This window comes from Pan troglodytes, chromosome 12 (genome assembly GCF_028858775.2).
Source record: "Pan troglodytes isolate AG18354 chromosome 12, NHGRI_mPanTro3-v2.0_pri, whole genome shotgun sequence".
NCBI classification, from domain to species: Eukaryota; Metazoa; Chordata; class Mammalia; order Primates; family Hominidae; genus Pan; species Pan troglodytes.
In genome coordinates, this window is record NC_072410.2 from 72,142,971 (window position 1) to 72,157,544 (window position 14,574).

At 37.0% G+C, this 14,574-nt stretch overlaps 1 protein-coding gene across 28 annotated transcripts in view; it reads left to right on the forward strand.

Moving 5' to 3' along the window:
- Positions 1-14,574, forward strand: part of NRXN1 (neurexin 1) — a 1,116,221-nt gene that overhangs the window by 521,541 nt on the left and 580,106 nt on the right. For all 28 annotated transcript variants that reach the window (XM_054678383.2, XM_054678382.2, XM_054678385.2 and 25 more), the window contains 3 exons: positions 2,662-2,784; positions 11,594-11,975; positions 13,208-13,398. In XM_054678383.2, coding sequence (XP_054534358.1) covers positions 2,662-2,784; positions 11,594-11,975; positions 13,208-13,398 — 696 coding nt within the window. The remainder of the gene's footprint in view (positions 1-2,661; positions 2,785-11,593; positions 11,976-13,207; positions 13,399-14,574) is intronic.

Consider the following 14,574-nt stretch of genomic DNA (forward strand, 5'->3'; position numbering starts at 1 on the left):
CCTTTGTTCCAATATGGGGAAAGTGAGAAATTAAGTTGTTAGCCAAAGATTCTCATAACTACGAGGCTGAATAATGCAGGGAAAAGCATGCAGGCTTTGAGTAGGTCAGGCCAAGGATGAAACTTGGTTCTACCACTTTTTAGCTGTGTGACCTGGCGACAAGTAGTTGTAGCTTTATAGGCCTTCAGTTTCACATCTGCAGATTAATAATGTAAAGGTGAAACAAGACAACAGACAAAGTGCCTGCTACATAATAAGCACTCAGCAACCCCCAACTTCTTTTTTAGTAGGAAATCATGATCTAGCAACCGCAATTCTTAACTCCCAGTCTAGTGCACTTTCCATTACACTTCATGTTGCATGGGTAACATTGTGTTGAAGTGAGACTATTAAGTGCCTTTTTAAAAACCTTATCTTCTAAAATCAATCTGTTCACAATTTTAATAATGCATGAAAGGAGCTAGAAGATGGCCCACAGAGATTTTTATGAACCAAAGGGTTATTTTTAATTGGATTTTGTGCCTGTTGTTATGGAAATAGTTGTTGCATAGATTAAGCATTATGACTTTACTGCAAGATCAAGCCCAGGATGGGGTATAACGGTGATATCACCCTTATGTATGCTTCCTTTCCTTGACAAAATATATTTAAAAAAGAAAAGAATAGAAGTGAAGCTGCTTCAAAAGCACATATTTCTAACAAAAAAAAAGTCCCCTATAAAAATAGCTCTAAAATGATATGTTCTCTTTTCAAGGATCAAAGTGAAAGATGACCCTTACTGCCAGCAGGATGCTAAGATGCTGCAGAGTTATTAAACACTTCTTTCTTCACTATTGAATTTAGAAAGAGTTTTTTTTTTTTTTTCATCCTGGAACTTGCTTTCAACATTTGATCTCAAAGTATTTTTGCAGTTGCTGGACTAGCAGGCTTTCTCTACTTATTTAGCCATCAATCTCTTAAAACTGTTGTTATATCTAGAATAGTTTTAAATTCATGTATCTGGAGTTGTAATTTAATTTCTCTAAAGATACAAAAAGATATAAATAACTGAGGCAATTCATCCTTTAAAATTTAGCTCATATCACTGGCTTATTTCTAACCTGAGATACACCAGCCAAGGATACAACATTTGAATTATTAGTAGCACCATAAGAGAGAAATCAATAGGCTGGTGGATAGGCTGTAGTTCTGAAAGAAAACAATGATCTCATGTGGATGGAAAACTGAGGTTTCTTCTACTTGGTTCTCTGTCTCTTACTCGATCTCTCTTGCTCTCCTCTTTTTTTTTCTTCTTCTCCTTGGCCTGTATCTTTACTTTCTCATATATCCTCCCGTGATCCTTGGGCATTAATTGGTTTTGCTGGCAGAATTTGGTTAAACAAATTGTGAACTCCAATCCTGATTCTCAGTTCGTTGAAAGACATGAAACTCAATGATATAATGCCCTTCATTATTTTAATGTACCAGCATGTTTCCATACTTAAAAAAACACCTGGGAAAAAATTCATTACCAAACAATGTATCTTTAATGTTATTTTTTCTCAATGACTCATAATGTCAGATTAGTAGAAATACTTATTTTTTAAATAAAAATATCTGGTTATCTTAAAAGCATTTTCCCTTGCTTTTTTTTTTTTTTTTTTGAGGTGACGGATATAGTCCAACTTAATCATTTCAATAATTTCTACCAAACACCTTTCTGAAATAATATGTCTCTGCTGAGTCCATTTAAATTTCATTTGCATAGGTTTATATAGATTCACTAGCGGTTACTTTCCCAGTTATACTTCTTGCCCACTCAATGCCCACTGGTAATCCCTTGCTCTCTACTGTTGTTTATTATCACTACTTTTCCTTCATGCTCAACAATTGGCCCTTTATTTGCTGTGCCTATTTTTTTTTTCTTTCCTTTTCTTCGGTCCACTTACTGTGAGTCAATACTTATACCTACACCTGCCAGAAGTGCCTCCGCCACACACAGAGAGATTTGTGACGTACAGGTCAATTAGTTGTAAGGTTTATTTCGATGTGTTTTTTAGACTCAACATTCCATAAATTTAGGAGGCTAAAGAACCTAAGAACGTGTTGAGCACTGGAGGTACCAGGTATAAGAGCAGAATAGCCACCATCACACAAGATAGTACCTTCTCCCAGAGTCTACTGGGAGACTTATCTCACTGAAAACGATTGGCTAATGGGCTACAGTCAGATGTCTTCTAGAGCTCAGAGATTACATGATGGCTAGACACTTTGTTAGCAGGAAAGTGGTAACTAAAAATCAGAGACTTTATTTTTAAAAATGTGTGTGTAAATTTGGGTGGGTTCCCAGTGCTGTATTGACTGTGCCTATTTATGACAGCAGGTTAATTCACTTGTTATGGATCAATGCGTAGGATTAAAGATTCTTAAATGGTCACACCTGAATGTTTGTAAAACTTGTCATTTTCCTTGCTTGCTATGACTCTAATGGGCTTGAAAATTGGTCCAGCCCGCCTCTTCTCTCTTTCCTTTCTCTCCCTCCTCTCTCTCTTTCTTCCTCTCTTCTTTCTCTCCTCCCTCTCCCTCAGCTTCCCCCCCTTGTCTCTTTCTCTCACTCTCTGTGAGGTTCATTTGCTTGACTGATTCTGAGTGTCCATAATGACTGTTTGGCATATTCTACAGGCAAAGGTCCCGAGACTCTTTTTGCCGGCTATAACCTCAATGATAACGAGTGGCACACAGTGCGTGTAGTTCGGCGTGGAAAAAGTTTAAAGTTAACGGTGGATGACCAACAGGCCATGACAGGTAAACACCTCTGTCCCATTGTCTTTTCCTATGCTAACGCTTTTGACTCTCATTTCTTGCAGGTGGTTTTGCACACCAAGGCTGGTACACAACTTGAAATGTATTCACACATCCATTTTTATTCTATTTTTTTCTAGTAACTATTTTATTAAATAAGCAGTCTGTTAGGTGTTTTTCCTCAAAAATGACACATTTTATGTCATATTCTTGGCCCTTTAATAGTGCAAGAAGAAATTATAATATATTTTCTTTTGTGGCCTGATAAATATCTTGGTGCCTCATCAAATATTGCAGTCATGTTTAGATGCCAATTTCTGTTGAGTTTCTTTGTTTTGTATATATTTTGGCAAGGAACAACTGCAAGTTTTACCTTTTAACTTCTAGGTAAGTTGATAGATATACTGGCGTTTATCTATCTGGTGTTCAGATGAAACACTTTTTCATTTTAAGCTATAATAGATTATTTTTGGCCACTTAGCTCAGTTGGTTAAATTCTAATATTAAGGATGTCAAGTTCAACCCCCATTTTTAGATTCCTGAGGTGAGCTGTATGCAGGTCCACCCTAGAAACATAGGAAAGCCTCATGGAAGAAAAATCCTTTTGCCTTTATTTACTTTGAAAACAACTCCAAGCACGTGACCCACTGGGATATTAGCTGCTTTTTCTTTTTTCAGAGAGATAGCCATGTTAATTATTCTGGTAAAAAGCACAAAATGGTCCTTGTACAGTGGATATGTGTCTGTTCATTCAATTCGAAGGAGGTCCGCATGCCCAGAGAACAGTCAACTGTATCAATGTGGAGATATTACCTACAGGATTTTAAACTTTTGAAAGAATCATTCCTTAACTTAGGGAAGGAAGGTAAAAAAATTTTACGGGGCAGAAGAGTATCACTGGAGTTCAATTAGTTTTGGTCTAGGACAGTTCTTTGAAGAGGAATGAATTGTTTCTTAGATCAGCATCCACAGTTTGGACAGCTGGGTTTTATCAAAAGGCATGGAAATGAACAGTTAGTATCTAAGGTCACAGGTAAGAGTTTGGGAAGAGGCAGCTGCCAACAGCAAGATCATGCCAGAACTACAACAGAACATTTTAAAATCTCTGAGTGCCTCTCGAATATTAGAGTCCTATGAAGTAGATAGGACACACATATTCCCATTTTGTAGATGAGGTAAGTGGTACTCGAAGAGCACAAGTGAATTATGTTTTATTGGAATGTGTTACGAGATCTGAGGAGAGAACCTACGTTTATTTTTTTGTTTTGTGTTTTTTGGTTTGTTGGTTTTGACTTACCGTCCATTGCTTTATATTTGTCGATATCTAGTAAGTGTATGGCTCTATAGAAAGTATTTTCTCGGACAATGCATGATATTATAAGGCAAATACATACATACATATAAAACACAGATTATTATAGAGGGCGATATGTTACATAGAGTAACAGATGAACTACTGAATGGTTGGCTTGAGTACTTTATAGTCTTGGAGTTCAGAAGAGAAGTTAAGGAACTTGGTTTTGGGTATTGTTTAAAGCAATTGATAATATTTGATCTAGGCTTTAAAGAAAGGATAATGCAAGAAAGAATTCCAGACAAGAAAGAATGATGCTGGTGGGGCTAGAATAATGTTCAGGGAACTAAGAAGCTTTATTTTGCTTCTTGCAAGTGCATGGTGCTAAAATGGACTTTTGAGGCCAATGACTTGATGGTCTAGATGAAGGAGTTCATATTTCATAGACTTTCAGGAAATTGGAAGTCACTGCGCTTAAAATGAAGAGTAAGCGGAGAAAATATGTTTTGAGCGAAATTAATTCTGTGGCAGTGTTTTAGATGGTCTAGGATGTAAAGTTATAAGGCCTGTACTGCAGTGGATGTAGCAGGGATGAAAACAAAAGAATGGTGAAAAACATTTTTTTTAAGAAATGTATTTTAGAAAGTTATTTCAAAATAATTTCAAATTTATAAAAAGTTCCAAAAATAATACAAAGAATACCCTTATACCTTTACTACTGTGAACATTTAAGCCAATTTGTCTTGACATTTGTGCTCTCTCACTGTCTCTTCTCTCTCTCTTTCTAACTTTTATCTTAGCCAGTTGAGGGTAAGTTACATACACAGTGTCCCTTTAACCCGAAATACTTCAGCATGTATTTTTTAAAAATGGGAATATCCCCTTGCCTAAGAAATAAAAGCCACTGACTTCAGTAAAGTTTGCATAGATACAATTTATTTTTCTAATTGTAATCCATATTCCAGCTTTGTCAGTTGATTCAATGTTATCAATACGCAATAAGCATTTTTTCCCCTCCAGCACAGTGTGCAGTCTAGGGCCAGCTATTTTTTTTTTTTTTTTTTTTTTAGTTGTCACGTTTCTTTAGCCTCCTTTAATCTAGAACATTCCCATAAACTTTATTTGTTTTTCATCACATTAACATCGTTGAAGTATATAATCTCTTCCTGTTTTGTATTAATATAAAGTCACCCAGTTTGTGCTTATCTGATATTTCCTCATGATTGAATGTATATTTTACATTCTTGGGTGAAATACTGTGTTGTTGATGTTATGGCCTCTGTACAGTATCCCATCTGGGGCATACGCTGCCCATGTCTTCGGTGATTTAATTTGACCACTTGGTCAACATGTTGTCCAGTTTCTCCATTATATAATTACTACGTTTTCTCCCTTTCAACTAATAAACTGTCTGTGGGGAGACATTAAGACCATGTAAATATCCTGTAACTCATCACAATTTTGCCCTAGATTTAGTATCTATTGCAGAGTTTTGCTTGATTCAATCTTTACTCTGAGAGTTACAAAAAATGATTATTTTCAAACTCCAGCACTCCTTCCACATTTACAGTCAATGCTTAGCATTCTGCTGTAAGCAAGGGCTCTTCCTTCTCTCTCCCTTCTTTCCTATTTTTTTAAAATTTTTCTTTCTTTTCATTTCTCTTTTTTTCTTTCTTCCTCCCTTCCTTTTTTTCTTATTGTTGTAGACCCACTATTGCTATGTTTTTATAATACTTCATAATTACTCTATCTTATGATTTTGGTGTGCAAATGTTTTTCAATTTTTGCCAGTGTGAGTTTCATTAAGTTGGCCTCTATGATCTCATGACATGCCTTCATTCCAATTATCTTTTTAGCACTTTCTTTTTTTTCCTTTCTTTTCTTTTCTTTTTTTTTTTTTTTTTTTGAGATGGAGTCTCATTCTATCGCCCAGGCTGGAGTGCAGTGGAGTGATCTCAGCTCACTGCAGCCTCCGCCTCCTACATTCAAGTGATTCTCCTGTCTCAGCTTCCCAAGTAGCTGGGATTACAGGCGCATGCTACCATGCCCAGCTAATTTTTGTATTTTTAGTAGAGATGAGGTTTCACCATGTTGGCCAGGCTTGTCTTGAATTCTTGACCTCAGGTGATCCACCCATATTGGCCTCCCAAAGTACCGGGATTACAGACATGAGCCACCGTGCCTGGCCCTTTTCTTACTTCTCGGAATAACAGGATGTTCCAGGTACAACTTTTGTCTACCACACTTCGCCCCTAGAATTAGCCATTTAGTTTCCATTTAGTGAGGAATGATACAGACCAAGATTTGGGTGGTAGGTGACCTCAGTGCTGCTGGGGTATCTTTGCTGCTTGACCCCTTCAGCAGACAGAGATAAGAAATGTATTCAAGTATATATACCTACACCCAAACATACATGTAAATGCATCTACACACAGACATATACATTATATGTACATATAAACATACACATAACACACATTTTATAAAGTGTGAGTTTACACTGGTACCTTCATACCTACAACATTGTTTTGTTATTTTTCCCATTCCATACTTTCATGTGTTTTCATCCAAGATGAGAATCCTGGCTCGCAGTAATGTCATTTATTGATTTGCTTAATCCAATAATGCATCTAAAATAGTTTCAAAATTGCTTTGCCCGTACCACTTCTTACATTCAGAGCTAAGGAGGATTTGAAGCATGGGTTAACCATGACTCGTGTGTGTGTGTGTGTGTGTGTGTGTGTCTGAGTGTGTGTGGGTATGCATGTGTGTGTATTTATTCCCTTTGTGGGTGCAAGAGATTGTAGAGTGAACTAGGGCAGTTATAGTAGTTCTGCCTTCTTAGATGAAGGCAACAAATAAGTCAGGATTACTTTATGACTGTTTGTCTCATTTCTTCCTTCCTAAGACTTAACATCAAATGCTGAGTTATTTTTTAAATACCTTGGGTAAATTGTTTTTTTTTTCCCTCCTTCCTTCCTTCCTTCTTTCTTTCCTTCCTTCTTTCCTTTCTTTCTTCCTTTCTTTCTTCCTTCTTCTTCTATTTTGTCAGAGATCTCATGAAAGCCAACAATTCATAAGAATAATTCAGTCTTGATTTACATAGTACATAAAAGGCTTCCAAATGTGGCAATGAAAGCTTTAGATTGAGATTTCCTTCAAATATCCTAGTGGCCACTTGAAGCCACCCATAAATCAGAGAAGCAATGGGAGTTTCTTATTAAATTTTACAGCAAGTCAGAAATCACTGAATGAGAAGAATTTCTGAAAGGAAGGTACTAGAGACTCTTCATGCAAAGTCCTACATTTTCCCATATCTTTAAGTTTTATAGTAATTCTATTAAGTCAGGTATCTGTTGAACACAGGGCAGTACATACTCAGGATCTTCTTGGGAATGTTTGCACCTCACCTAGGATCATGAGGATAGTATTTGCCAGCAGAGAAGCCCAAGGAAGGAGATTTCCTAGGTCATAGATGACAAGGGGTTGTACAAATTTTGTGGAATCCCTAAGTGGGAAGTCACTGGGCTTCAACTCATCATCTAGTCTGTGTAAAAATCTAGAATTGTGTTTTTTTTTTTTATCTTTGTGTGTATGTCCTTTATGGAACAACATTCACCATATATCCAGTTACCCAAGCCTGAAAGCCAGGCATCATCATTCCCTTCCTTCATTCTGCTCATCATTAGTAAATCCTGGAAATTATATTTGTGAAATTATCTTTTTGTTGATGATTTTCATTTCTACTATAACTGCCCTAGTTCACTCTCCAATCTCTTGCACCCACAAAGGGAATAAACACACACACACACACACACACATACTCACACACACACACATACACGAGTCATGGTTAACCCCTGCTTCAAATCCTCCTTAGCTCTGAATGTAAGAAGCACTATGAGAAATCTGGACCCTGGCGCTCCCGCTCCTTTCAATCCCATGTGGGTCACTAACCTACTTGTTCCCAGCTCTCCAGCCATGCTCTGTAGCTGTTTGTTATCCAAAAGCCTTCCTTCATCCGTCTCCCCTTCCTGGAATCCACCCTTGATTCCCTTTCTCCAATTCTTAACAGGGCTTTCTCTCTTTAATTCTTCAAATCTAGCTTAAATATCAAACCTGGCATCTTCTTCCATTTCACATTTACCAACACAATACCCCGTTCATCAAATTCATAACATTTCTCTGAGTTTTGTTATTATAGATTTAATTACAACCTTAACCTCTTTTGTCTGCCTTTCTCCAGTAGAGCATGAGTTTGGAGAAAATGGGCCCTTTCTGCTCCTCTCAACACTATTTCTCCAATACCAAGGCTAGCACCTGACACATATACCACACAATCAGCAATTTTAAGTGAATTAACAAGTGGATGTAAGGGAGGGTTATTTTGCTCGACATGAGAAATGTAACCTAACGCAGAGCACATATTAACCTTGCTATCTATTTTGGTAAAAATATTTGACTTGGAAATATTGAGATTTCTATACAAACACAGCATCTAGGAAACATGTTTTGGTTGTTGTCTTATTGGAGATTATTGTCAATCTGTTATACCTTAAATATTGTGATCAGAGGCATTTTGCTTATTCCAAATTTTCCTTGGATAGTGCATTTTTAAATCATTAGAACATTAAAAATCTTTCCCCTTCAAAGTCTTATAATTTTTTCTTATTTAATCAACAAATATCTACAGTAGTAGAAGTGGCTGTATTACTGATGGGGATTAAACATTGGAGTAAAATTCTGAGAAAAAATAATTTTTTAAAGAAGGCAACAATCAGTTAATATTTTCTTAGTCATCAAATAATGGCTTTTGGGGGCTAATTCTCCCCAGTGAACAAATATATCTACCATAACTGTAATTATATTTTTTAATCTTGTAACTGGGCCATAGTTGCTTCAATGCTGTTTTACTACCTTTTTATTATTTATGCTCTGTGTGCATATTTTATTCCTTTGAGAGAGGAAAACAGATATACTGTCTTATTTTTGTTACTGAACTCATTAGTCTGGAATTAACTGGTCTTTCCTCTTTTAGAGCTGGTAAGAACTTGACAACTGGAGGTAATATTTAATTTCAAGTGTTAGAAATATTTTTTTCAGAATTTTTTTACTATTGGTTGTTTCATCAATAGAGACTTTAAGATGAAACATGACAGTTTCAGGATCAGGGTAGGGGTCACTGAGTTAAGGCTCATATTTTAATTTGGCATAGAATAAAAATCAACCCAAGGGGATATCAAAGCCCATATGACTTTTTTTTTTTTTTTTTTTTTTTTTTTTTGAGATGGAGTCTTGCTCTGTCGCCCAGGCTGGAGGGCAATGGCACGATCTCAGCTCACTGCAACCTCCACCTCCCAGGTTCAAGCGATTCTCCTGCCTCAGCCTCCCGAGTAGCTGGGATTACAGGTGCCCACCACCACGCCCAGCTAATTTTTGTATTTTTAGGAGAGACAGAGTTTCACCACGTTGGCCAGGCTGGTCTCAAACTCCTGACCTCAGGTGATCTGCCCCCCTAGGCCTCCCAAAATGCTGGGATTACAGGCGTGAGCCACCACATCTAGCCGATTTTTAAGCTTCTCATATTCTTCATTGTACTTAGCTTCTTAATTCAATGTTGCTAGTGTCTTTAGAGCTTTATATTTGGAAATAATTAAGGATTAATTTTATTTGTTACCAAAGAAGTAGATCCCCACAGAACAATATTGAGGTCATTGAACAAGAAGAACTGGGGGAGAAGATAGAAATGATGTCACAGGAGAAACCAGAATTGACAAGGATGTAATAGTACTTTTGCATCAGATAGACAATCAGGAGGCATGGTAGTGAGGGTAGAGAGAGACGAAACAATTATTTATGGTGACATTTTTGTTTTAAAAATGTTTGCAGGAAGGGAATCAGAACAATCCAATGGCTGAAAAGAGAACATGCCAAGGATGAGTAGAATGTTGTTTCCAGGATCAAGACTAAAAAAGAGTGTTTGAAAATGAAATAGGGTTAAGTACAGTTCAGGGGAGTTTTGTGTACAAATATATGTATAATCATCAAAGTCAATTAACCAAACATATAAACAGTTTTTCTTGCACAACAAAAAGCATGCCATCTAAATTTTACTTACAGATATTTCCTTAAAATGCTGTCTAATATTTTGCTGTCTTGACTAAAGAAATGGAAATTTGTCAAACTGGCCAAAGGGGACACACATAGGTGGTTGTTCAGTCTTCATTACCCCTGAGGAAAAGGGTCAATGCATTTTCTTAGGGGCTGATTCTGGGATTAGCTCTAATTAATATTTTCATTAATAATATGGATGATGGAAAGAGGTAACTTGATACGTTTTCCAATTATGGCAAATCGGGCAGGGAAACTAGCACGTGGAAGAACTTGATTACAAAATAAATGAGCATTTTTAGTTGCAGAAGAGAGTGACTGACAGTTTATTTAGACAAGAGCAAGATGTTGGGTGTGAATCACTAGTACTGATACAAGTACCTTATATTTATGTTGTGTTTCAATATTTAGAAAACAAGTTGACATCTTTGCTTATTTATCTTACCTTCAACCTTGCAAACAGGTAAAATGATCACTCTGGAGATAAAGATGGGACTAAGTTTGCTATTAATGGGTTTGACAGGGAAATATGGAGGGATAGAGAGAAATGAGGACTGAGTGGAATAGTCAGTTGCTAAATAAATTTGCATCCAAGCTTCACCCTAGGATGTTTTAAGAAGATTTTTGCCTTGTGGTATGGGGCATGGTGGGCCAATTTTACTGGTATTATCAAAATTGGGCAAGCTTTCAATTAGTGTATTTTGCTTGATTTAGTTATAGAAAACTTAAGGACAAAAAAAGGCATAGGTGAAGAAATCAACAGGATTTCTAATGTATTTAGAAAACTAGCATGAACAAAAACTATGGTCATTATTGAGCACGAAGAGGGAAAGTGAATAGTATATATTTAACTTCAAACACACTTTCATGTTTCATTACTGGAAGAAAGGGCTGCGACTCTCCATTTTTTCTACTGGGTATAGGAAAATATATAGTCACATTTTTTTTTCCTGGAAGAACATTTATAAGGAATAACATCACCTATCCATGAGGCTGAGATGTATCACTTTCTAGTTGGGTGACTGAGAATAGTCACTGACCCTAATGTGTCTCTGTGTGCACCCTCCCTTCTTTCCTTTTTTCCTCCCTCTCCTTCTTTTACTATTTCCTCACTCTCTTGCTAATTTGTTTATTTTTTGCCTTTAAAATATACCATTACTTTTGTTAATGAGGATGTTTTTTGTTAAGACTAAAATTTGGACAGGGATTACAACCTGGCCTAAGAATGTTTTATTATATAATCTAGGCTTACCTTTTGGCATCATTTAAGTGTTCTTACTATATGCAACTGAGTACCAAGGAGGGATTTGGCTCCTTGTATTTTAGAATGTGATATTGTTGTGAAAGCCTAAAGTTGAAAGTGCCTTTCAGATACAGAAAATAATCATATATTATCTTCTCTTTTAGGTCAAATGGCAGGTGATCATACTAGGCTGGAGTTCCATAACATAGAGACTGGCATCATCACAGAACGACGGTATCTTTCTTCTGTCCCCTCCAACTTCATTGGACACCTGCAGAGCTTGACATTTAATGGAATGGCATACATTGACCTGTGTAAAAATGGCGACATAGATTACTGTGAGCTCAATGCCAGATTTGGCTTCAGGAACATCATAGCAGATCCTGTCACCTTCAAGACCAAATCGAGCTATGTTGCCTTAGCTACCTTGCAAGCCTACACTTCTATGCATCTTTTTTTCCAGTTCAAGACAACATCCCTAGATGGACTAATTCTATATAACAGTGGGGATGGAAATGACTTTATTGTGGTTGAATTAGTTAAAGGGTGAGTACATGCCTGTTCAATAGCAAATAAATAAAACTTTGGAAAAATGGACGTCAATTTCCAAAAATATACACTAAGAACAACATACTGGCTCATAAAGTGGTGGGCCGGAGCAGGTGGAGGACAAATAAGAACGCATTTGTTTAAATCATGTCTTAGGTATCTTAAATTAATATGGATTCAGGACAGTTTTTTGCACCTACATTTTCACATATGAGATACAAATTACATTGGGCTCTAATTTATGGTAGGCATTTCATGAATCTTACAATTCAAATGGGCATTTCCTGACTGTGCACAATGTAATTCCACAAAAGCATTGCTACAAGTTTGTAGGTTAGTCTATGCTAAATTAAATAGCTAATTCAAGTACTCAGATTGTTTAAATTTCAAAAAAATCCTTTTAACTCAAACTTCATTCTATGTCAGAGTGCCTTAGAGAATTTAGAAAGGAAGATTTGTATAAACTTGCCTTAAAACTGTGAGGAAAATTTAATGTATTTTAATTGATTTCAGCATTTATTCACTCATTCTGAAAATATTATTGCATATTTACAATATGCTACATCAGGTGCCATGCACGGATATAAATATATATACTTCTGCCACCCTTATGCACATCTCAGATTTCTACCACTGCGAGTCATACCCACACACACCAACACACAATCCTAGGGTTTGTAGATGCACACATAAACAGAAAAGAAAAGCACTGTGACATGTTTCTTGAGATGATCACATGCAAAGGCTCAGGAGACTCTTCAGGTAAATTAGAAAAACATGTGGAGCAGGGAGAGGCTATCTGACCTGGATGTTGAAGGATGAGTACACATTCCCTATCCTCAAACAGGGAATCGAGATAGAGGAGAAAAGCAAGTGCAAGAACGAGAAGAATGGCCATTTTAAGTGTTAGAAAAGGATGGAGGGAATTGTGGGAATAGGGAACGCGTGGTGAAAGATATTGCTTTCCAAACTCGTAAAGTTAAATGTAGACCATGATTTTAAAAATAATTTTCACTGTTTCCTTTAGTTAAAACACTGAGTAATCCTCTTTGCTGAAACAGAATAGTGTTTGTTACCTTCTTGATAGCTGAGTTTCTATGTAACTCATTGTCGTGACTTCTAGTAAGGATGGAACCACCTGAAAAAAGATCTCCATTTGTAATATCTACTTTAGGTTCATCAAAATTTAAAAAGTGATGGCACTTTCCCCTCTTTCATTTTTTTCCCAGGTACTTACATTACGTGTTTGATTTGGGGAATGGTGCTAACCTCATCAAAGGAAGCTCAAATAAACCTCTCAATGACAATCAGTGGCACAACGTGATGATATCAAGGGACACCAGCAACCTCCACACTGTAAAGATTGACACAAAAATCACAACGCAAATCACCGCCGGAGCCAGGAACTTAGACCTCAAGAGTAAGTGTATGTTAAGTCAGAGCAACGAGCCTTGCACCACACGGTCTCCCTTCACATGGAAAATCCTTTGCTTAGGGGTGTGTTTGTACCTTCTGCAAAGACTGACCAGAATTTCATTTTCAGCACATAATTAATAATACAACACACAAGCCTCTCCTCCCCTTTAATGTGGTAGGAACCTATGTATTTTTAATAAAGCTCAAAAAATGCAGCACCTAAGGAAGCATGCATGATTAAAATGTAAAAAGTGAGAAAAATATAATATTGGTCTTGATATTAAAAAGGCATTTGTAAGTTACTTAAGTCCCAACAGTTTTCATTGATTTGGAGTCAGGGAACCAGATATATAGGAGCTTATTCTAGAGCTTATTAGTTTTCTTTCCTTGGTAAGGTTTCCTGGATCCTAAGTCCCTGAGCAACAGGAGTCTGAGCCTGGCTTAGAAACCCTGTGTCTCCAACAGTGAATTCTATCCCCCATCCCAACACACACACACACACCACACACACACAGACACACACACACACACACGGAATGCTTCTTTCACCAGCTGCTAAGAAAGTCTTAACATACGCTTCTCTTCCTTATTGATACTTCATTTCTCAAATGTACGTGACAAAATGCTGAGAAAACATGTCAATAATAGGAGAGAAATGACTGAAGTTTCTATTTGAATCACATTTTGTGATTCACTAAGAATATATGTGTGTATCCCATCTAATTTAACACTACAACAAGCATTCCAGAAAGTATTATTAACCTGTTATTCTCAATGTAGAAAATCGGAGGTTTGAATGACTTGCCCAGGGATAAAACAACACCAGCACCCTGCCCCAACCCCATTGATTCTTCGGCTCTGTACTCATGCATCACAAAGCCCCACAGATATCATTGCAGGCATAATTTTTCTTGGAAAGAGCTGCTCCTTTTATTGATGGGATCTTTCCCTTTGATTCAAAAGATAGATACACTGGGGAGGGGAGTTAGGAAACTGGAAAGAGAAAATTTAACTCTTTTTTTTTTTTTTTTTTGGAGACAGAGTCTTGCTCCGTCACCCAGGCTAGAGTGCAGTGGCACGATCTCGGCTCACTTCAGTCTCTGCCTCCTAGGTTCAAGCAATTCTCCTGCCTCAGCCTCCCAAGTAGCTGGGATTACAGGCACCTGCCACCACGCCTGGC